The 21,601-nt window shown below is 59.3% G+C and overlaps 2 protein-coding genes across 3 annotated transcripts; one reads left to right on the plus strand and one right to left on the minus strand.

The window, feature by feature from the left end:
- Nucleotides 1-619: 619 nt before the first annotated feature.
- Nucleotides 620-4,134, minus strand: SCNN1D (sodium channel epithelial 1 subunit delta). The gene is made up of 12 exons (XM_068985756.1): nucleotides 3,755-4,134; nucleotides 3,020-3,227; nucleotides 2,762-2,943; nucleotides 2,509-2,597; nucleotides 2,273-2,436; nucleotides 2,069-2,167; nucleotides 1,718-1,835; nucleotides 1,537-1,615; nucleotides 1,403-1,460; nucleotides 1,213-1,240; nucleotides 998-1,128; nucleotides 620-916 (listed from the first exon to the last, which is right to left on the minus strand). Exons 1-12 carry the CDS (start codon nucleotides 4,132-4,134, stop codon nucleotides 620-622), a joined length of 1,833 nt encoding a protein of 610 aa, XP_068841857.1.
- Nucleotides 4,135-9,465: 5,331 nt separating this feature from the next.
- On the plus strand, nucleotides 9,466-21,275 carry UBE2J2 (ubiquitin conjugating enzyme E2 J2). 2 transcript variants are annotated; one of them, XM_068986157.1, is made up of 7 exons: nucleotides 9,466-9,585; nucleotides 13,378-13,508; nucleotides 15,945-15,985; nucleotides 19,308-19,410; nucleotides 19,490-19,628; nucleotides 19,910-19,990; nucleotides 20,599-21,274. In XM_068986157.1, the coding sequence occupies exons 2-7, from the start codon at nucleotides 13,378-13,380 to the stop codon at nucleotides 20,881-20,883; spliced, it is 780 nt and encodes a 259-aa protein (XP_068842258.1). In that variant the 5' UTR covers nucleotides 9,466-9,585; the 3' UTR covers nucleotides 20,884-21,274. The 2 variants fall into 2 exon arrangements, with proteins under 2 accessions (XP_068842258.1, XP_068842259.1); XM_068986158.1 differs by having other exon boundaries at nucleotides 9,556-9,585; nucleotides 13,364-13,508; nucleotides 20,599-21,275.
- Nucleotides 21,276-21,601: the final 326 nt, after the last annotated feature.

The following is a 21,601-nucleotide window of genomic DNA, read 5'->3' on the forward strand; positions in this document are numbered from 1 at the left end:
CAGCAGAAAACACCCTAGCCACCAGGTGAAATCATTTTATTGCAAAGTGGCCCCAGGTCACTGAGTGCCTGGGCCTGGCCCTGCCCTTCCTCCCATTGGCCCCAAGCTGAGTGAGGCTCTGCCTGATGCCTGCACACACCTACATGTAGGTGCAGACAGACCTGCTGACACAGAAACATGCGGACATATGACACTGGCACCAAATAGACACACTCCCATGTGGAGCGCCCCCCCACACATGGGCACATACTCCTCCACTTGGGCAGATGCTCCATCACAACCAGAACACAGGAATCCAGAGTGGTGGGGATGCTCCCTTATTCCCTGCCTGCCCTGCGCCTCCTTGAGACCTGTGAGGCCACCGCTGGGCAGGGCAGGGTGGCTTGGCTAACGAGAAGCCCTTCTGTGCCCTGTGCTTGGCGGTGAGCCACCCCTGAGCTCTGGTGCTGCTGCTTCCTGGGCCCCAGGTTTGGCTTGGTTGGCCCAGGAAGCCCCATGGGGCTTGACCGGCCTGCCCTAGGCAGTCAGGAGAGCCCACCGCTGCCACTGCTCCCAGGATCAGGCCAGGTTCAGACTGGTTCAGGTGTCAGGGGTCTCTGGGGCCCATGCTTGGCTGAACTCAGCCGAGACTCCTGCTGAAGTCCCGGCAGCATCGTGGGAGGTGAAGGCAGCTGGGCCCCAGGGCATTCGACGTTGTGCCTGCAGCCACTGGTCCACTGGCTGGCCTCTGGCTTGGAGGGGGCACCCTTGTGGCCGCCCTGGGCTGGCCCTGAGACCCGCGGAGCCAGCGGCAGCACAGCAGTAGGGCGAGGGCCATGGCGTCCAGCAGCAGCTCTAGCACCTCCACAACCGAGAGGACCGAGGAGCCGAACCACAGGCTCCAGAGGCTGCCCATGGCTGAGAGCAGCTGTGGCACCTGCAGGTATAGGCAGTGGTGAGCAGAGGCCCGGGTGCTGGCCCCGCCCCTCTCCCAGCCCTGGCCCAGGAGGCAGCTCACCGAGTAGACTGGCGTCTCATCCACCGTGCGGTAGTTGAGCTCCTGATAGAAAATGTTCACCTTGGCCAGGCTGATCCTGGGGCAGGGCGGAAGTGAGAGGGGCTGAGCCCCAGACCTGCGGGTGGGGCCCTCTGTGCAGGCCCTGGAGGGCGAGGGCAGGGACAGCGGCCAGGATTTGATAGAGGCAGAAGGTGGCCATGGGTTCCATCGGCTCGGCTCACCCAGCACAGCCAGGACCCAGTCCTGCACACACAAAGCTTGCTGTGGCCGCGGCTCCTCCTGGCCCTCGGACGCTGCAGGGTGGTGTGAGGGCAGGACTGTGGGGACAGAGGCCAGTCCCGGGAGGGCTCTCTGCCCACAATCTCCCTACTTGTCCATCCCTCACCTCCCCCTTTGGAGACTCACGGCTGATGTGGAGGAAGGCCATCTGGAGGTCCCGGCAGAAAGCTTGTATGAAGACTCTCTGGGAGAGACAGCCCCGTCACATCCCTGTGTGCTGGCCCCGGGCAGACTAAACGGAGCCCAGCACATGCCCTCACCTGCAAGGCCGCGGGCATCGGGTGGTGCAGGGAAGCTGGTGGGTCTTCAGTTTCTGGTAGAGGCGGTGGAAGCAGTGACCTGGGGAGACAGTCACGGGTGAACCTATGAGAAGCAACCCATGGGCGGTGGGGAGGTCTGCTGTTGTCCAAACAGGCTGGTAGGGCGGGGTGGGGAGCTCACCCCAGGCTGGGTGCCGCATGTAGCTGCAGTACTCGGCCCCCACCGGCAGAGGGTAGAAGAAGTAGCCGCAGGAGCAGGTCTCCACCATCAGATGCTGAAAGCAGGAGGCCAGACATGCCTAGGGGGACAGTGGGGGCCGAAGCTGGGGGTCCGGCGCAGCCGCCCCTCTCCCTGGCCTGCCTGCCTCCCCTCCTTCCCACTGGCCGGTTCCCCCACCCACCGCCAGCGTCCCTTGGGGTCTCCTTGCCTTAGCCTCCCCACCCGCTCCCCAGCCCCCTCCCTGGGCCCCTGCCCCCCCTCCCCACCCTCCACGCCCAGACTCGCCTCCCCACCCTCCACGCCCAGACTCACCTGCCTGGTGTAGGAGGTGTTGTACAGTAGCTGCACGTCCATGCTGCCTGTACTGTCCATGCACTGCCCATAGGGGCTCCCGAGCCGGTGCACCTCATCCTGGGAGAAGGGGGGCTACTCAGTCCTGCTGCCTTGACCTGGAGGTCCTGCGTGCCCCCAGGGTTGGAAACAGAGGCCGAGAGCCTGGAGGTGGGGACGGCCCACCTCACGGATGTCAATGGTGGTCTCCGTCCCTGGCCGGATGCTGAAGCCCTGGTGCTCCAGGAAGGGTGTGTGGTCTTGCGGGTGGATCATGACCTTGATGCCGGCCTTCGTGGATAGCAGAGGGAGGTGGTCCTGCTGCTCAGCCCTGAGGACCAGGCTGATCCCTGGGGGAGGCCAGGGGTGAGGCCAGGTCGGCCTGGACACCCTGCCCGCACCCAGTCCCGGCTGGCACTCACTGTGGGTGACGCCCGGCCGTTGTGCGGCCCAGACACCGTTGAAGGTGTAGCAGCTGCCGTAGGTGGGGTGGTGGGATGTCTGGAAGTGCCTGGAACCAGGGGCCATGGTCAGACAAGCACACACCCTCCACCCATCACCCTGGGGTTGGGTGTGTGGCCTGGGGTTGTGGGGAGGGGAGCGCAGCTGGAGGAAGCCACGGGGCCGGCAGACCACTGGGTGGGGTGGGGGGAGCAGACACTGGTCTGTACTCACCGGGCATGGCAGTCCCGGTCGTCGTAGCGGCAGGAGAGGACAAAGTGGCTGCTGTGGCTGTCCTCATAAGCAGCGGGCAGCAGGGCCAGGATGTTTATGTAGTGGAAGCGGTACCACTCCCGGGCGGCCACCACGCCGGAAGAGTAGGCCCGCTGAACACAGTCGCCGCCAGTGCTGTTACACTGTGGGGCATGGGGTCAGTGTGGATGCAACTGGCCTGCCCGAGTCCCAGGCAGACCTCCCGGGCTGGACACTCACCAGTTTGAAGCCCACTCTGTTCTGGCCATCCAAGGGCCTCAGCCTCTGGAGGTGGATCCTACGGTCCAGCTGGAAGGCGGGCTCTGGACCTGGGACCTCGGCCCCCAGGGCATCCCTGCTGTCGCTAAAGTTGAACCGATACAGGGAGTAGATGTTCTCCCGGGCAAAGTCATCCAGAACCCGCAGATGGTGGCGGGCTAAGTGTGGCCTGGGGGCAGGGCGAGGGGGCTCAGAGTCAGAGCCAGGCCCCCTTAGCACAGGCACTTTGGAGAGTCAAGCTGGCCCCAGGCACTGACCCCGAAGTTGCAGACAGGATAGGAGCCCCCCACCCCCTGCCATCCTCAGAAGCCTAGTAGGTGGTTCTGAATACAGATCTGGGGCTGCAGAGGGAAGTCAGACCCCCGGCCTGGCCTGCCTCCCACCCCCAGGACCCCATCCTCCTCTGGCTCACTCACAGCCCTTCCCTGTCTTTGCTCCGCTGACTCCACACTGCAATGTTACCCTGCTTCCCTCTCCTGGGCACCTGCTCTCCTGGAAAGCCTCTGGCTCTCCTCCCCTCCCCTTCCTGGGCTGCCTAACTCCTGAAGGTCCTTCCAGCCTGGCACTGGTCACAGTAACACTCAGCTTATTCTTCTTGTCCTTTAGCCCTGCCTCTGGGGCACAGAGCAGAAAGAGGTGGGTTGTCCTGCTGTGACCGCACCAGGGGAGGGGCCCCCAGGCTGGACCAGCCCTCACCGGTGTGGGTTCATGTCACACAGAGTGACCGATGGGAAGAGCTTGCGCTCCGAGTGCACAGACACTGTCATGATGACCGGGTAACGCCAGTACTGCTCGAAGAGGAGTGCGAACTGCCAGTAGAGCACGCCCAGGGCTCCTGCCAGCAGCAGCCCCCAGGAGGCTGTCTTGAGGCGGTTCTGGCTGGAGCAAACAAGGCGGATGGTGCCGTGGATAGTGGAGTTGGTGCAGAAGAAGGTGACCAGCTCCCTGAAGGAGGTGTGCAGTTCTACCAGCCTCTCTCCATGTTCCTCCTCAGGCAGTGTCAGTGGGGATGCCTGGGGGCACGTCCAGGTTCCTGGCCCCTCACCCACTGTTTGGCCCGTGCCTTCAGCCTGCATCTGAGAAGCGAGACTCAGTGGGGCTCCAGCCCGCCACCTGGCATGACCCCACCCAGGTCTCCCCACCCGGGCCATCAGCTTTCCATTCTCCATGACTGGGAATTCCCGGAATTGTCACATCCCTCAGCCACCAGTGGCCTAGCCTGGCTTGCTGACACTTGAGAAAAACCCAATCAGAAGCTGGTCCATAACTTGGGACCAACTCTGTTGCCCCCACTCCCATGGCAACAAGCGGGACACCAGGCAGCCTCCACAGGCGTGTCTCATGGCCAGAGCCGAGCCTGGGTGGCGGCGCAGGGACAGCAGGGGACATAGGCTCTAGGCTGCGCCAGGCCTTGTTTGAAGGTGGCTTGAGGCTGGAGGCTTGGGTGGGTCTCTGCTGCCATCTGCCAAGTGGGGCAGGGGCCTCAGGTGAGGGACAACCAGGTGACCTGCTCTAAGTGGGCCTAGGGCCCAGCATTGGGGGTTGACTGAACCCTGGGCCCCAGCAGCTTCCAACAACCCTCAGTGGCCAGCATGGCCATGCTGGATTGGGGCCAATGGAGCCACACAAGTCCAGCCACATCTGGGCCAAGGGTCAGGCCTGTAGCCTGTTGGGCACTGTGGGCCTGTGTGGGGGTGTTGTCCACTGAGCTGAGTCTGGGGATGCTCCGTTTGTGGGCCTTGGGCTTCCAGAAAGTAGGCAGCAGTCTGGCCAGACATGGTGGGGACCTGAGGGCTCCAGGGAGGTCGACCTGAGGCCTGCCTGGCCCTACTCCCACCTGGAGGCTCTAGCATCCTGGGACCTTGGTCCCTCAGTGCACAGGGCCGTGGGGCCCTGACCAGGTCAGGCAGGCTGGCTGGCCCAGGACATGCACTGAGTCACTGCCTGGGCTTCCTACAGACTTTCCAGAGTGTCCCCATCTTGGTCTGAATCATTAGGCCTCTCGCACCTGGGGTGTAGCCTCCTGGGTTCTGGCCCCTCTAGGCAACTGGGCCTGGGCCGATGCCTGGGGAGGGCCTGAGCCAAGAAAGGGCCTGGTGTATCTCAGCCAGCACATGCTGGCCTGGACCCCCAGTGCCCACCAGCTGCTTGGGGCCCAGGTAGGAGGTGGGGGTGGTCAGCCCAGGCCTCAGGTTTGTGGAGGCGGCCAGGCCAGGAGAATGTGCCAGCATGGGTGCTGCTGGTGGGCCCCCTGTGGCACAGAGTGCTGCCCACACAGGTGTCCTGTGACCACATGGAACCCTCACAGGGCAGCAGGACCTTCAGCTTCGTGATACAGGCGAGGGAAAAGGGTGTCCAGAAGGTTCTTTCCAACTCCAGTAACCATGTTTCCAGACTGGCCACCTCCCACCCTGGCTGGGACTGCCAGGCAGGAGGAGGGTGGCTTCCTGAGATGGTGGGGGGGGTTCCCTGACACCTCAGCCACGGCAGGAGTGGGGGTGCACCACTCCTTCACACAGTACACGCACGCACACAGCTGTGCACAGACACACACACTCCTCCTCTCACACACAGCAATCCCTCTGTCAGTGGGGGTGCATGACAAAGGCGTGGATGGGAGCCTCTGCCCTTGCCCCACCTGTGCCTGTGCTCCAGACGACATGGGGGACATCGTCCCTCCACCTCAAGCCAGGGAGACCCCGGTGATGGCCCACCCTGATGCCCGGTACCTCGAGGCTGCACCCTCCCTGTGCGTGGGCATCCATCCTCTGGTGCTGGCGGCTGCAACAGCGGTGACTGTGGCAGTTCTAGCAGGTGACAAAGTGGGCTGTGGCCCGAGGCTGGCCAAGCAGCCTCCTGTTTATAACAGGCTGGGCGTGGGGTGAGGTAGTGGGGTGGAGCCTGCCAGGGAAAGCCACATCTGCTCTGGTCCCGGAAGGGGAAGCCTTTGGGGCAGGGATGGGGGTCCTTCACCTCAGTGAGGCTCTCTTGCCCATGTTCCTGGAAGTGAGGTCTGGGGGCCTGGCCCTGGCAGCGGTTGAGGGGCTCCAGGTTTCTGGAAGGTGAGGAGGGACCCCACTCTGGTAGACCCTGGGGTGCCTGGCCCCCCTCCCCTGTCCACTCTCCTCCTGCCTGGCCTGGGAGAATGCTTGCTCGCCTCCACCTGCCCAGCTCTAACCACAGGTGTTTGTGGCCAGGGGTCCCTGGGCAGGGACCTCCACTCCCAGAACACGGGTGTCCCCTGGTGCTGGCTGCCCAGCCCCTGGGACAGGTACCTACAGTGGGAGTGAGTTGGGGCCTGGGTGGGCAGGTGGTGCCCATAGCTCAGCCTCCCGGGAGGCACAGAGACCCTGCGCCAGCCACACACCACACTCAGGGTCCAAGTCCACCACCTCATGGCTGAAATCCTTGGCCCCAGAGTGGTTGCCTGAGGCCAGACAGTGTGTGAAAGGCTGGAGAACCCCCATGAGGAATCCAACAGGGCTCCATGAGGCCAGAGGCCTCGGCATCCCAAATGACCAGACCTTCCGCTTGGCCCTCTGCCCCTCCCACACAGGCTCTGGGTTCCTGATGGCCCACCCCAAATGGGTGCTGAGATGAGGGAGGAAGCCCCCACCCTCGCTAGGCTCTTCTGGTGGGGGCCTGGCTCTGAGGAGGGGTGAGGTCATCAGCCTCCTGCCTTTTGAAGGGGCAGATGGCAGCCGGGGACCTCTGGGAGAGGGAAGTCACGCTCAGGGAAGAGCTGGCCCTGGACTCATCTAGGTGTGAGTGCGAATCACAGCTTCCTCAGTCATAGGCTGTATGACGTTGAACAAATTACTCAACCTCTCTGAGCCCACTTCCTCAAGCGCAAAGTGAGGCTGAGTTTCCTCTTGAGGCTCGAGACTCAAAGGTGAGACCAACTGATGCCATGGGGCCAGCGTCAGAGCCCCATCTTCCTGCTTCTGAGGAGGCTGCCCCAGAACCCACCTTTGGGAGGCCAGAGACACAGAGACTGTGTCCAGCGGCAGCAAGGCCAGCAGCCCCCTCCTCCCTTCCCTGCCTGACCCCTCTCCTGCCTCCCCAGGCTCTTCCAGTGACTGGAGGAACAGAAGGCACTGTCTGGGACCAGACAGGGCATCTCCAGCTCCTCACACAACAGGGGCTCGTGTGGCTGCTCCTTAACAGCTGTGTGTTGAGAGAATTAGAGAAATTATTTAGGGCCCTCTGTCCCCCACCCTCTCTCCAGAGGGATGGCTGGCCCCAGCCTGCTGAGCATGGCCCCATTGAGCCTTCAGGCGGTGGCTTTCCCTGAAGCTGGACCTAGGGATATCAATGTGCCTCCTTCCAGACTGTGGGCACTCAGCACTTCATGGGACCCCTGGGCTCCACTTTCACACCCATGGGTGTCTCACCCTCAGAGACAGCTAAGAGTTGTTCCTGGAAGGATTCTGGTGCAGCAGCCATGAAGTCTGAGCCAATGGGCTCTGCATGTGTGCCAGATTCTGGGGGCCAGGAGCATCCTCCCCAGCCTGGGGGGCTGGACCATCTGGAGTCCCTGCCCACGGGCAAGTAGGAGGCCTCCTCGGTGCTACTGCACCGCCTCCCTGTCCCCCAGGTGCTGACTGCAGTGTCAAGCAGATTCCGGCCACCACGGAGGGGGCTCCTTGAGGTACTGGCCACTGGAGATGGGCCGAGTGTGTGATGTTGCCCGGGTGGGGCTCAGGGTCTGGTCTTGTGTCTCTCTCACACCTGTGCTTGAAACACCCAGCGCCTCAGGGCAGCCTCCCTTACATAACTCTCCTCGAGCTAAAAACAGCTGGGCCCGCCCTGCGTGGGGATGGCAGAGCCCGGAGGAGGCAGAGGAGAGAAGGAAGCTTGAGATGTTTTCTGGGTGTGGCAGCAAGAGGTGGGGCCTGGGACTGTCAGCCTCCCCATGAGGAAGGAGGGCCAGGGCCAGCGAAGCTCACTCGCGGCAGGAGGAGGTAGCAGGCTGCTTCCCCCTGGCTGGCTGGCCTGGTGCTGGCCTGAGGGGCGATGGGCACTTCTGTTTCTGCCCCTGGGCCTGGGCCAGCACTGCAGTGACTGCTAATATCTTGTCTGAGGTGCCCCGGGTGGGCCAGATTCAGTGGCAATCATGGCCCCCTGTCTGCCCTCTGCCAGTGGCCATGGCTGGACCCGTCGGAGCTTGGAGTCCACTGTCAATCGTCATGTGGTTAGTAACCCCACTGATCGGTGGTGTATACTGAGAGGCAGTCAGGGTTGTGGTCAAGGGTGAGACTTTGGGGTTTGAACCCCAGATCTGCCTAGCGGCAGCCTCTCTGGATTAGTCCCAGCTGATGACCAAGGCCTGTCTCACAGTCAGTGCAGCATCTGCCCTGGCAAAGCCCTGTGGGGGCACACCCCAGACCCCACTCACCAGGAAGGGTGGTGAGGAGAGTGCTGGCCCGGCCGCTGCCCAGCCCTCCCTTACCCAGACACCCACCCGAATGCCATCCTCGCCTGCTCCAAAGTGTTCCCCTAGTGCTGTCCCAGAGACTCTCTGCTCCCCAGGGACTTCCCTGGGCTCCCCACCTCCCTGCTCTGCCTCCCCCTCCCCCAGGGCCTGGGAGGGGACCGTGGGAGCAGAAAGTGAGCCTCAGTGCAGCGGCCACACTGCTGCACAATGACACTATTCATGGGCTAGGCGGAAAATTCAGTCGGGAAACAGTGCAACTCTTTTTATGAGGACAGCTCTCCCCCTGGGCAGGGGCTGGGCAGGATTCCTACGCCGGACCCCACCTGGCACAGGTTCCAGTGGGGCTCCTGGCTCCACAATCACTGCGGTCACACAAGGTCACCCAGGATTCGATTCTCAGGGACCCGGGTGGTTCGGTCGCCGGGGACGCGGACTGCCTCCAGCGCTTCCCTGTTGAGTGGGCATAAGAACTGGGTCCTCCAGGCGGGACTGGGCCGATTCTTTGGAAGGGGGCGGTGGGAGGGTCAAGGTACCAGGGAACTTGGGCGGGGCTCATCCCGGCACCTCGGGGGTTACCCTCTAACTGGGCCTGTTTTCCCGCGGAAGGCAGGGGATCATGAGGAGGGGAACGTGCAGGGTGGGGGGACCGGGAGCTCTGCGGCCGCTGACAGCGATGTGGCCGAGGGACCAACAGGAGGGCCAGCCGTGGCTGATTGGACCAGACCTGCCTGAGCTCGTTCTCCGCCCCCCGGAGCTGTCTGTCAGTGCGCATGCGCCGACTGCCTCTGCCTCCCGGGAAAGGAGGCGACAGCGAGATGCAGGCAACCTCCGCCTGGCCGTCTAGAGCGGCCGCCTCAGCTAACCGCGCCCCGGAACTGGAAGCGCGACTTGCCCCGCCCCGTGGGCGGCCATCTTGGAAGCTGAGGCGGCAGCAAAAGCGGCGGCGGCGGCGGTAGCGGCTGCGGTCGGGTGGGCTCGCTCCCGGCGCGGTGCAGCTCTGCGGCGCGGGCCCCACTCTCCGCTCCCTGCTCCGGCCTCGACCACGGCGAGCCTGAGCGCGGCGGCGGCCCACGCGCGGCGACGGGGAGAGGTGAGCGTGCGCCGCGGGCCTCCGCCGGGGCTTCTTCCTCGCGTCCGCCCCGCCGGAGCCGGCCCGAGCGGGGAGCGCGGGGCCTCCGCACGGCCCATCCTCGCCGCGTCCGCGCTCGCGGGGCCTGGCCCGGAGCTTCTGTGCGCGGAACCCGAGGTCGGTTACAGCGGGGCGCCCGGGGCTCCGGGCCGGGTCGTCCCCACTCCGGCCAACTTGGGGATTCGGGTGGCCACACGGCTGACGTCCCATGGAAAGGCTCCCGTTAGTGGCACACTTTGGGGCGCCGCCAGGACGAGCCGGCGTAGAGCTTGGTTTGTAAACGTATCTTGAGAATCGGTGTCGGGGTGGGCTGGCTGCCGTTGAGCCCGCCGCCGCCGCCGCCGCTTCATCTTGATCAGTTAGGACCCCAGACCGCCTCTTAAGTCCCCCGAGCCATGAACATCTGGGGTGGAAACAAAATTCGGGCGGTCAGACTGGGAAGCTCCATGCTGGGTGGCTGGAGAGGGCCCTGGGCCGGCTTCTCGCCTATGCCTGCCTGCTCTCCCCGTCTGCCAGTTACCTGTCCCGATCCACCCCTGGCCAGGTGTACGCTTCTCGCCCCCTTCCCAGTTAACACCACTTATCTGGACTATGTTTAGTTCACATCCATTCTCAAACTCACGCCGGGCCCAGCCTGAAAATGCTTAGAGAGGTCCCCGGGCAGCCCCCGGGGAGTTAATGAGGGCCTGAGAGTTCTCTGGGCAGTGGTCAGGGCTCTGTTCTCTCTGGGTGAGGGGCCCTCGGTGTAACTCTAGGGTCTTGCTTACTTGAAAAGCCCAGCCTCTCTGCAAGTACGGTTGGATGCCAGTGCCTAGAGCTAGCACTCTGTCATCTGCACACCTTAGCCGAGCCGACCTCTGTGCAGGTGCGGGAGTGGCACGTGCGGTGGCCCCCATCAGCTGCGGGCCTCCATCCAGCCTGTGAAGCAATCCCACTGGTGAAGGGCGAGACTTCCGTGGGAGTCCTGGGCACAGGGGTGTCACGTGTGCTCTGGTGGGTCAGACCAAGGTCTCTGGGCGGAGAGAAAGGAGCCAGAGGAGCCGGGCGGGCAGTGCTGGATGAGGGGCGAGTCTGTGTCCACGTGGTACTGAAGGGACTCTTGCCGGGATGTTGGTTCAGGCTACTGGCCTTCAGGCTGTCTGCCCTGAAATTTTGTATGTGGACTGTGCTTCTTGTTTTGTTTTTGAATGTCTCCTGTGACACTTGTCCTCTGTCTGTGGGGACATGGCCTGAAGGGACCTTGAGATGCACTTCGGGGTCTGTGGAGGCACCCGATATGCACCCTGTGTGCTTGGGGAAGACGGAGAAACTGACTCACCTGTCATCCGGAGGGCCCTGAGGGCACTGCTCTGAGCGAGGCTGAGAGAACCCTTTCCTTTAATAAACGGAGCAGTTGAATTGTAAGTGGGCTTCTAAAGATTATGACTTCGAAAGCAAAAGGGAGAGGAAAGTTCATTTGTGAGGAGCCAGGCAGAATCTATTTTGTTTTGTGTGGCTGTCCTCTAACTTTCGTGAAGCATTGAAGTCGGCCACTTAATTGAGTTCAAGCACAAGTGTGTTTGAATTTTCCGGTGAATTGGTATGTGTGTGGCAGAATGTCAGACTTAAGGTGCACAGTTAAAGGAAACAAGTCCTGGGTGATGGTCTTGCTTTTGACTTGTCATGGTGTTTGTTACTAGATGTTGTCCATGGCGAACCACCTTGGCCCCCTTGCCGTCTCTGGCTGGAGCTTAGGGGTGGTGCCAGGGGAGCACTCCCCTCTCAGGCTAGACCCTAACCACCCGCAGTGGGCACCCCAGCCAGCAGTGTCTGCTGGGGCCTGGTGGCACCTGTGCGATATGCAGCTGGGTGGCAGGAAGGCCAGCAAAGGGCAGAATGTGGAGGCACTTGACCAGGGGAGTCAGGCACTGGGCTGGGCAGGGGTGTGGCCACGTGGTTGGGGCTCTGAGGAGGGGTTGGCTCAGGCTGTGGGAGTGTCGGGGCCTGTGGGAGTCCGAATCAGGGGATAGAGGGCGGCCTGGCGCTGAGGACTTGGCAGGTGGCAGAGGGGTTGACATATATTTGTTCAGTTCTGGGTGTGTCCTGAAGGTTGTGATCTGAACTGTGCGATGAGAAGGGTCAGTTGACTTCAGTGAACAGGATGGACTGAAATGGGGGGAGACTGGAAGCCAGAGGCTGGTCGGACGTCTCGTGATAACTGATGGGCAGTGTAGTGGGCCCTCCATCGGGGGTGTGTGGTGGGATGGAGAGAGTGGGAGCATATGGGTATCTAAGGTTTAGAGACCCCAGAGCAGGAAGCAAGGCTGGGCATGTGGAGGGACTACTGCTGCACCCTGGGGGTGCAAAGTGAGACAGCAAGCCCTGGTCGTCATCTGGCTGGGTGGGTGCTCTGAGGCGGATCCCATGGGCACAGGGCAGGAGTCCATAGCCTCTAATGAGGCACCGTGGGCAGAGACTGATGGGAGGAAAGGTGCAAGTGAGGTGAGGAGGGTCCGGCCTGGTGCAGGGAGCAGTGCCAAGTGGGTACTGGCTGGGAGGTCTGCGTGGAGGTTTGGCTGCTAATATCCTGTGCTGTGGTGGGACAGGTTGGGAACACAGGTTGGGCAGAGTGATTCCTCACTTGGTGCCCTGTCTAGTCAGCCTCCCCCCTCTTCTTTCCATCCTGTGCTGCATACGCTGTGTAGCCTCCATCTCCACCGTGTTTTACACCAGTGGCTTTCTTGCTTTATTTTTAGCAGCGAAACTTTTTTGCTTATGCACCTAATTTCCATCTATGAGATGTTCTAGTTTGTTAAGTAGATGGAGCTGGAGCTGTTCTGGTGCCTCTGAGAGTGGGGAGCCCGTCTTCCACTTCCCCATCCCGCCCTCCTACCTCTGGAGCAGAGCTGAGGTGTCCCAGGTCCCCTGATCAGGCCAGGTCTCATCTCTTGAATGTTGGCTGCTCCCTGCCTCCCATCCCAGCCTTCAGTACTGTCCTGTGCCGTCCTGTCCTTCTTGTGCCATCTTGTCTGTCCTAGTCTGTCCCAGTCATCCTCTGCTGGGCCTCCAGAGTGCCCTTTCTAATGGAAGGTCTGATTTGACTTAATACTTGGGCTTAAAAACTTTGTGGGGTGCCGCCTGACGGCCTGGCCTCGAGTCCCTGGTCGGCCTCGTCAGCTGCCATTCACAGTGCTTCGGCTCCTGCTGTGGCCCAGTGTTGTGCCCTGGACACAGCACACTTCCTTACTTTTGCCTGTCTAGCTGCTCCTGCTTCCTCTTCTGTCCTGGATGTGTGTCTGGGTCTCTCCGGGATCCCCTCTCTCTCTCCAGTCCCAGAAAGAGGCTCTTCCTCTATTCCCTTGTTCTCCCACCCACCTGTGGCCAGTGGTAAACATGCTGGAAAATGTTTAACAAGGAGTTCTGGGAGGGGCATGGCACCCAGTGCAGTGGGAGACATGCACATGGCTGGTGGTTGGGGCTGGCTTTAGCTCGCCTCCACTCAAGACCGGCGAATTCAAGGGCTCTCTCCCTCTGAAGCTTCTTCAAGGACACAGGTGAGTCTGCAGGGTCTCTCTTAACCTTTGTATCTGACGAAAGTCACATTGGCGAAGGACCTGCTGGGACAGGCGGGAAAGGAGACTCTGCAAGGCTCATGAGTGTCTGAGAGGGTGGGCAAGTTGGAGCGGCCCAGGGGCCTTGATTCCGGGTGGCAGAGGTGTGGGCAATGGGTGTTGCCTTGCTCTGTCCCATGTCAGTGTAGACTTGTCTCCACAGATGAGCAGCAACAGCGGTAAGAGAGCACCGACGACAGCGACCCAGCGCCTGAAGCAGGACTATCTCCGGATTAAGAAAGACCCTGTGCCTTACATCTGTGCCGAGCCCCTCCCTTCCAACATCCTTGAGTGGTAAGGCTCTGCCGCCCCCTTCCCTGCACCACCTGCCACCTGGCTTCTCCCTGATGGGCTTAGGGCCAAAGGGGCCCTCTTAGCGTGGGAAGGGGGTTCCTGTATGCTCGTCAGGCGTGAGTGGACCGTGAAGCCTGCAGATCCTCTCTGGTTGTCTTCACAATGGATAGCAACCCGGGATGTGGCAGGCTGTCTTTGAGCTCTGCACACGGGCCAGAGAGAGGATCCTTCCTAGGGGTGACTTTGGGGCCTGCAGACTAACGCCTGTTGGAGAAGCTCCTTGTCTTGACTCTCCTTCTCTGCTCTTTGCTTCTTGATGCTGTGAGGTGGCCTGTCCTACGTTGGCAAGTTTGTGATGGGGGATGATGGGTCCTGAGCCCCGCTCTGTGCCTGTGGACGTGCGTTTCATGGGAACTTGCCACGCCACAGAAGTGCTGCCCTAATCAGGTGTGCTGGTGATTTTGTGAGAAACAGTGTAGGGCTGAAACATAAAGGAGCATTTTCTCTGTTTGGAGGGTATTTAATATTTTATGTTTTGATCTTAAATACTGTAAAAAAATTTTTTAGATCTAGAAGAAAGAGATCTGAGTTAAAGAAAAGTCTTTTCCAGATTGGACAGGTGTTCAAGGATTTTGGATCCACATTCCTTGGCTTGCAGAGAAGGGTCAGCGCTGGCAGGTGGGCAGAAGGTCTCAGGGAGTCCAGCCTTGGTGTATAGGGGAGACATCAGTGTCACAACTCGCCCTGCCCCCAGGATGTAGCTAGCAAATTGACAAACGGGCTCTGTGGCAGTCTAGGGGACATCCTGGTCGTGTGGGGGCCCCTCCTGAGTGGGGGTCAGGTCCCAGGTCTACTGTTAACTAGGAAGACCCACTGCAGAGGGAGAGGCGCGAGGCAGCGTCCATCGAAGGCCAGACACAGGCTCCCCTCCTCGCCACGAGCTGCGGCAAGCTGTATGCTGGCGGGTTGTCCTTAGGGAAGCTCCTTTGGGACTGAACACCAGAGATTTCAAGGGGAGTGGGTCACAGGAACCTCTGCCTGGAGCCCCCCAGTATTCCAGCCTCCCAGAAGGACAGCAGGCTTCCTTTCAGCACTGACCACATTTTTGCCCAAACAGTCGAGGTGCCGTTAAGGTTATGAGACCCCCTGGCATCCAGTTCCAGACACCAGCTGAGGACGGGCCTGCTGTGTGGGCTCTTCCCAGCCAGGGTGTCTGTCCCCGCCGCTGGAGAAGAGAGTAGTCTTCTGGAGAAGTCTGTACTCTAGGCCTTCCTCACTCTGCTGCCCTGGGGCTGTCAGGCACTCTCAGAGCACTGCTTGCCCAGCCCTTCCTGATGTCCTCAGATTGGACACAGAAATTGGGAGCAGTGACAGATTAAGGCCACGTTCCCCAATTTAAGGCCACCTTTCCCAGTTTGTTCCTGGTCTGCTGACATAGGATGATGGTATTTTTTGGCTCTGACCTATCAGCCAGTAGAGAGCAGAGGTTGTCAGTGTCCTGGTGGGAAGTAGTGTTTGGAAAGGTGATACTCGTGTGTGCACAGTTGTGTCTGATCTTGTGTTTCTGGTTAGTTCTGTATTCTTCTTTGTGCTTTTCTGTTTTCTTTGAAAATTTATAAGTTCAGGGCTTCTTTGGTGGTCCAGTGGTTAGGACTCAGCTCTCACTGCCAAGGGCCTTGATTCCATCCCTGGTCAGGGAACTAAGATCCCATCAACCACACAGAGCAGCCAAAAAAAAAAAAAAATCGAGCAGTTCCAATGCTTCTTGCCATAGAGATGAAGTGTTGTTTATTTGTGTGGAGAGCAGAGTCCATGGGGCTGTGGCCCTCTGTGTGAGGCCTTTGGTGACCACCACGAACTGTCCCTGTCCCTCCTGCGGGAAGATAGCTGCTCTCGAGGTCACGTCTGAGTCTTTCAGGGTGGCAGGGCCAGGGCACAGTCTCTGCGGGTCTCCAGCTATTCCTGGTGAGCTACTGCATGATATTTGGGCACACTGAAAAGCATCAGATTTCAAGTATATCTCAACTATAAATTGTGAATTTTTGTTTTTTTGTTTGTGTTTTTCCTCCACACTGCATGACATGTGGGATCTTAGTTCCCTAACCAGGGGTTGAAACCTTCACCCCCTACATTGGAAGTGCCGAGTCTTAACCTCTGGACCTCCAGGGGAGTGAAGTGAGTTTTTAAATTGTCAGTTGATGTTAATGGTCAAAGAGGGTTAGCTTTTTGCATACTGTGTTGTGGATTCAGAGGCACTTTGCAGAAAACTTGGAGGGCACGGCCTCTCTGATCCTGTTGGAGAGGCAGAGAGCTGTGTAGCTGGTCAAGTTTAGTCACCTGCTGAATGTCTGTGAGTGTATTAGTTTCGGGTGGGCCCTAAAAACCCCAGCCTTGGAGTGATGCCATCCCCAAAGCCAACTCATTTTCTCTCCTCAGGCACTATGTGGTCCGAGGCCCTGAGATGACTCCCTATGAAGGTAAGTCTTTGCTCTGAGTTAGATGAACAAGAGGCAGCGTCTGTGTTCCAAAGAGACCTTACCCGAGAAACTCCGTCCGTTTGTCAGTAATGCTCTTTCTGGTTTGGGGAGGTAGACTGCGCACATTTGGAGCTTGTTCTGGTTTCCTCCAAGTCCTAGATGTGTTTGCTCAGCATTTGGTTTTGCTGATATGTCTCCAGCTTCAGGTTCAATCCCTGGGTTGGGAAGATCCCCTGGAGAAAGGAAAGGATATGCACTCCAGTATTGTGGCCTGGAGAATTCCATGGACTGTGTGGTCCGTGGGGTTGCAAAGAGTCAGACACGACTGAGCGACTTTCACTTCACTTCACCTCTCTGTCTTCAGGGACTGCTAAAGTATCAAGTTTGCTCAGCCTCCTATCTCAGTGGAGTCAGACCTGGGAGAACAGACGGGGAAGAGGAAGACCAGAGTGTGTGTCGTTGAGGGAAAGGAAGTCATTTCCCGAGTGCTCGCTCTGTGCGGTGTCCTCTGAGCTCCAGAGCGGCACATTGTGTTGGTGGGGCACAAAATGTGGGGCCCCGCAGGGCTTGCCAAGGGCGGATGCTGCCACCCAGTGGCCTCCGGTGTTTGTGAATAGACCTTGGAGCTGTCAGTCAGTCTCCAGGTGAAGCCAGAGCCCAGGGGAGAACTGTGGCCACACAGGCCACTCTCTAGGCCTGGGTCCTGACTTTTGGTTGCTGGAGCAGCCCGCTTGCTTCTTCCTGCCATGGGGTTCTGTGTGCGATTTCCCTAGAGGGTTTGTGCTGCTGGGAGGAAGGGTGGGGTGACCCACAAGCCACTCATGAGCCTTATGGGTAGGCTGGCAGAAATGTCACTAGCCTCATGGGACTCTGCTGGCTTGGGAATCCCCTGTCCTGAGGAAATAGTGTAGAAGGCACTTGGGTGGCATGTCATTTTTGCCACAGGGTATCAGGCTTGGTGATGGCTTTGCGTGGGGTTCCAGACCACAGGGCAGAAGATGGGTTGCAGGACAGCCTGTGTGGATCGTACTTCTCAAATACATGCGGTGTTTTTAACAAACTTGAAGAGACACTAAGAACGAGTAGTGTTCTTTCGCAAGTAGGGTTATGCCTGGTTTTAAAGGTTTTTTATTTTTTGTGGATTTAGTGTTTTCCATATAAGAGGGGTGAGGGGCTGGACTGCAGGAACCTCCCCATCCCCCAGCCTCTCTGACTGATGATAACAGTCTCTTCCTCCCCAGCCCAGCCCCGTGACTCTGCTCGCCTGGGTCTGGTCTGCTCTCCTGTGTGTCCTGCTGTTCCTGGTCCTCGGGCTGGGACAGTCCACCTCCTTGGGAGGGCTCCTTCAGAGACCAGGGCTTTTTCTGCTGCCCACCTTGCCACTACCCCCCCCGCCACTTCCCCTTAGCACTTGTTGCTGTGCCCCTCCTGATGCCTGTCCCCGCCTCAGCTCAGGGCCCTGCTGCCCACAGTGCCACCCTCCAATGACTGCTCCGTCAGGGTCTCCCAGGGACCCTCAGCTGCCACACCTGGTGGACGGCTCTTGGGCCTCAGTGTCTGGGCCTGTGTGGATTCTGATGCGTAGACTCTGGCTCCTTCCTCGTTTGCTCCTCTGACTTGTGGGTGTTCTGACCCTCCCCTCGCAGTCTCCTTAGCCACTCTCCCATGTCCACATCTGTCTGGTTCCATGTCGGCTGCCCGCTGACCCCATCTTTGCTCTGAGCTTTGTCAGTGCTGCTCCAGACCTGCGAGGCTCACAGTTCAAGTGGGCTTCCTGACACATGAGTGTTGATTTGTGTCTAGAGGTTTTATTTTATTCCTTTAAAACCCTAGGAGAGTGTTCTATAGATGCACACAGGCTTATTCTAAAAATTGGTTCTAAAACTTACGTGAAAAGTGAGGGACTCAGAGAAGCTAAAATGGTTTTTTAAAATCATAAAGTGGAAGCAGTCGCTGTGCCTGGTTCTGAGACTTGTGGTGGTGTCGCGTTGACTGGATGGTGTGCTGGCCCTGGAGGGAGGTGCGGTTCAGCTCCCTGACAGTGGGACGGGGGCAGCACTGCCGTGGCTCCCAGTGTGCTTCTCCTAGGCCTCCCTCCTCTGGAGCCAGGCGCTCTCAGTGGTGTCTGTCCTAGGGCTTGGCCGGGACATTTGGAATGAAGCCAGAGGAGAGACCCCTCCCTCCCGCTGCCCCCCACCCCACCCCCAGCCTCTCACACCCTCAGATGCACTACCCCCCAGGCCTGTGACAGATGCTCTGCGGTGGAGAGCGGGCATCTGGGTGCCAGGGAAACCGCAGGCCCTGCTCGTGGCTCTGCCTCAGCCCCTCAGTGTGTGTGACTGCGTGCGGAGGCCTTCCTGCCGGGGACCAGCGGCTGCAGGTGCTGCTGACGGTCCTCTCTGGATTGGCCAGGCAGGTTGGCCGCCCCGCGCACACCCCGCACCGCCCCTCCACTAAGTGGCCTCCACTAATGTGTGTGGGTGCTCCTGCTCCTCTGGGCCGAGCCCCTGTTTCCATCTCCTGCGCTTTTTCCAGTTTGGCTTTTCTCAGTGCTTGTGGTGCAGGCGTGCTCCAGCGTCGTCTCTAGAGTTAATCCCTCGCTGGCTGACTTGTCTACATGCAGAGGTGGCCTCAGGTGGCACTTGCCCGTCACCGCCTTCCCCCCCCCCCTTACTCTTCTGCCTCCATCTCTCCTTCACCATGGGAGACTGCCCCAGGCAGTCAGAGAGTTGGGCAGAGACCTGTGGGGCTGGAGGCCAGCAGGGAGCCCCAGTGGAAAGATGGCAGCTCTGTCAAGCCTCATTGTACATGCACACACTTACACAGACACGTGCATGTCGCTGGAAGTCCTGTCAAGTAACGTTCTTCTGCTTTGCCAGTCTGGGTGGGCCTGAGGTTCTCCAGAGGAGTGAGCAGCTCACAGGGCTTGGGGGGGATAGGGGTCAGCGTTGCATTGTTCACTCATTTTTAGTGGGGGAATGATAGTGATTCACCTGTTGCTGCGTGTGGTTTGGTGGAAAATGGGAGGCAAGACGTGCAGGAATGAGGGGACCAGAATATGGGGGTAGGGCCAGTGAGGAGCCTGTGCAGATTCTGTCTTGATGCTCTGCTATCGGGAAGAGAGGTGTGCAATGAGGGAAGAGGGGCTTGTGGTCTGCATGGGGTGAGGTGGGTGGTAAGGCCTCTCTAGGTTGGTGGTGTGAGGCGCAGTGAGATGGCTAGCATGACGTGTGCATTCCAGGGCTTATAGGCAGGAGCCTGAAGGCTGTGAGGGCTGCGCCCACTGTGGCGATGACAAGGCTGCTTCTCTCTTCTGTTGCAGGTGGCTATTATCACGGAAAACTAATTTTTCCCAGAGAATTTCCTTTTAAACCTCCTAGTATTTATATGATAACTCCCAATGGAAGATTTAAGTGCAATACAAGGTAAGGTGTCCCTGTGCGCTTGGATGCGGGACTGGAGTCCTGAGGAACCTGTGCCCCGTTGACTGGGTCCCTTTTTCAGGCTGTGTCTTTCTATCACGGATTTCCACCCAGACACGTGGAACCCGGCCTGGTCCGTCTCCACCATCCTGACGGGGCTCCTGAGCTTTATGGTGGAGAAGGGCCCCACCCTGGGCAGCATCGAGACATCGGACTTCACGGTGAGCTTGAGGGTGGTGAGGAGGATGCTTGGTCTCCTCAGCCCAGTTAGGACAGGGACTCCTCTGTTATCAGTTGGCATCAGGTCTAAGATCAGTTGATGATAAAGAAAGGTAAACGGCCTTTGGAGACCCCATGTCAGTCTTTCCTGAGGAGCATGCCTGTGGGCTGCTTTCCACAACACAAAGACACCAGTCGTTCAGCTGTCACTTAGTTTGTTTCTGGAACATGAAGGAACTGAAAGTAGCCATCAGGCTGACATTTTCCTTCTTTTTCTTCCTAGAAAAGACAACTGGCTGCACAAAGTTTAGTGTTTAATTTAAAAGACAAAGTGTTTTGTGAATTATTTCCTGAAGTTGTGGAGGTAAGAAAGTGAAAGTTTGCCATCGGTTTTGCTTTCCCCAAGTCAGGAACACTTTGATTCTGTTTTTCCCAAGAGAATGTATACCTGTGTGTTCTTGTGCTACAAACATGGAGAGGGAAACTGAGGTGCAGACAGGCAGGTGCTGCAGACCTGCCCCTCTCCTCGGGGCACCTCGGGGCTGGAGGGTGAGTCGGAGATGGGGGCAGGTCAGGGAAAGGGTGGTGGGCCTGCTGAGTTCGCGGGTGGCCAGGAGTGAGGGGCGGGCATACTCCCTGGTCTTGGTGCTGGAGCAGAGAATGTGGCTGTGAGCAGGGGAGGCTGGGCCTCATGGAGGCCGGGGCCCTGGTGGGTCAGAGCAGATCGGACCTGGCTCAGTCCCAGTCCCTGAGGCACAGGCATGGTGGTTCTGACTGTTCCCACAGGCCCTTGCGTCTGTTACATAGGATTAGCAGCAGCTCAGCCTTCACGGGCAGTTGTTAGGATGAAATGTGTGCAGCCGGTGACCACTGACCCTGCGGGGTCGCCGTGGTATACCACAGCCCCCTCCTAGGCCCTGAAGGAACTGGCTTGTTTAAACCAACCCTTGTTTCCTGCTGTTTTTCTCTTAGGAAATTAAGCAAAAACAGAAAGCACAAGACGAACTCAGTAGCAGACCCCAGGCTCTCCCCTTACCGGACGTGGTTCCAGACGGGGAGACGCACCACGGCCAGCACGGGCTCCCGCTCCTCAATGGGCACGCGCCGGGGGCCGGGCCGCATCTGGCGGGGCTCCAGCAGGCCAACCGGCACCATGGACTCCTGGGCGGGGCCCTGGCGAACTTGTTTGTTATAGTTGGGTTTGCGGCCTTCGCCTACACGGTCAAGTACGTGCTGAGGAGCATAGCGCAGGAGTGAGCTGCCACCACGACCAGCAGAGGGGTCGGACACACAGGATGCTGGGCCCGAGCTCGACGTGGGCTGGCTGGACGTGCCGCTGAGCACGCGGGCCTGGCTGACTCCTGGGGTTAGCTTTTTAAAAACCTTTAAAAGGAAAACAAGAACCAAAGCGTGTAGTTTGGATTTGGAGGAAACGTGAGATCCCCAGCCCCCATGCTCGCCCTGGGATCTGGCAGGGGCTGAGGGGCTCCATGTCCACGAGGAGGCCTCACGCTTTGGTTTTATAGCTTATCTCCCATATTGTCTTTTGGACCTGTTTTAGTAACCTGTTTTTCATTTTATTAGATTTGGTCACTTAAAAATATAAAACTCTATGCCTATCCAACACTCTGCGTGTGTTCTTAGTGCAGAACTCTGACCCGGCAGGCAGGGCCGGGGCCTGGCAGGTGGCCAAGGGTGGGTCGAGGGTGTGGGCTCTGTCTGGCCTTAGTGTTTAAGACATGCTTTTGTTCACTAGAAACGAGCAGGTCTCTCTTGGGGGAGCACACAGGCTCTTGTGCTGAAGTTGAAAATCTGCTTTCTCACTGAGGCTGAGCTGTGTGTGTTGCCTGGTCACACTGCCCGCTTCCCTTCACGCCTGCAGCCTTCCCTGTGCTGCGCTGGTGGCAGGAGGAAACCCTCAGCGGCTCCCTGGGTCCCACCTGCTCCACAGCCTCCGCATTTGTGGTCCAGACCT

This window comes from Capricornis sumatraensis, chromosome 14 (genome assembly GCF_032405125.1).
Source record: "Capricornis sumatraensis isolate serow.1 chromosome 14, serow.2, whole genome shotgun sequence".
NCBI classification, from domain to species: Eukaryota; Metazoa; Chordata; class Mammalia; order Artiodactyla; family Bovidae; genus Capricornis; species Capricornis sumatraensis.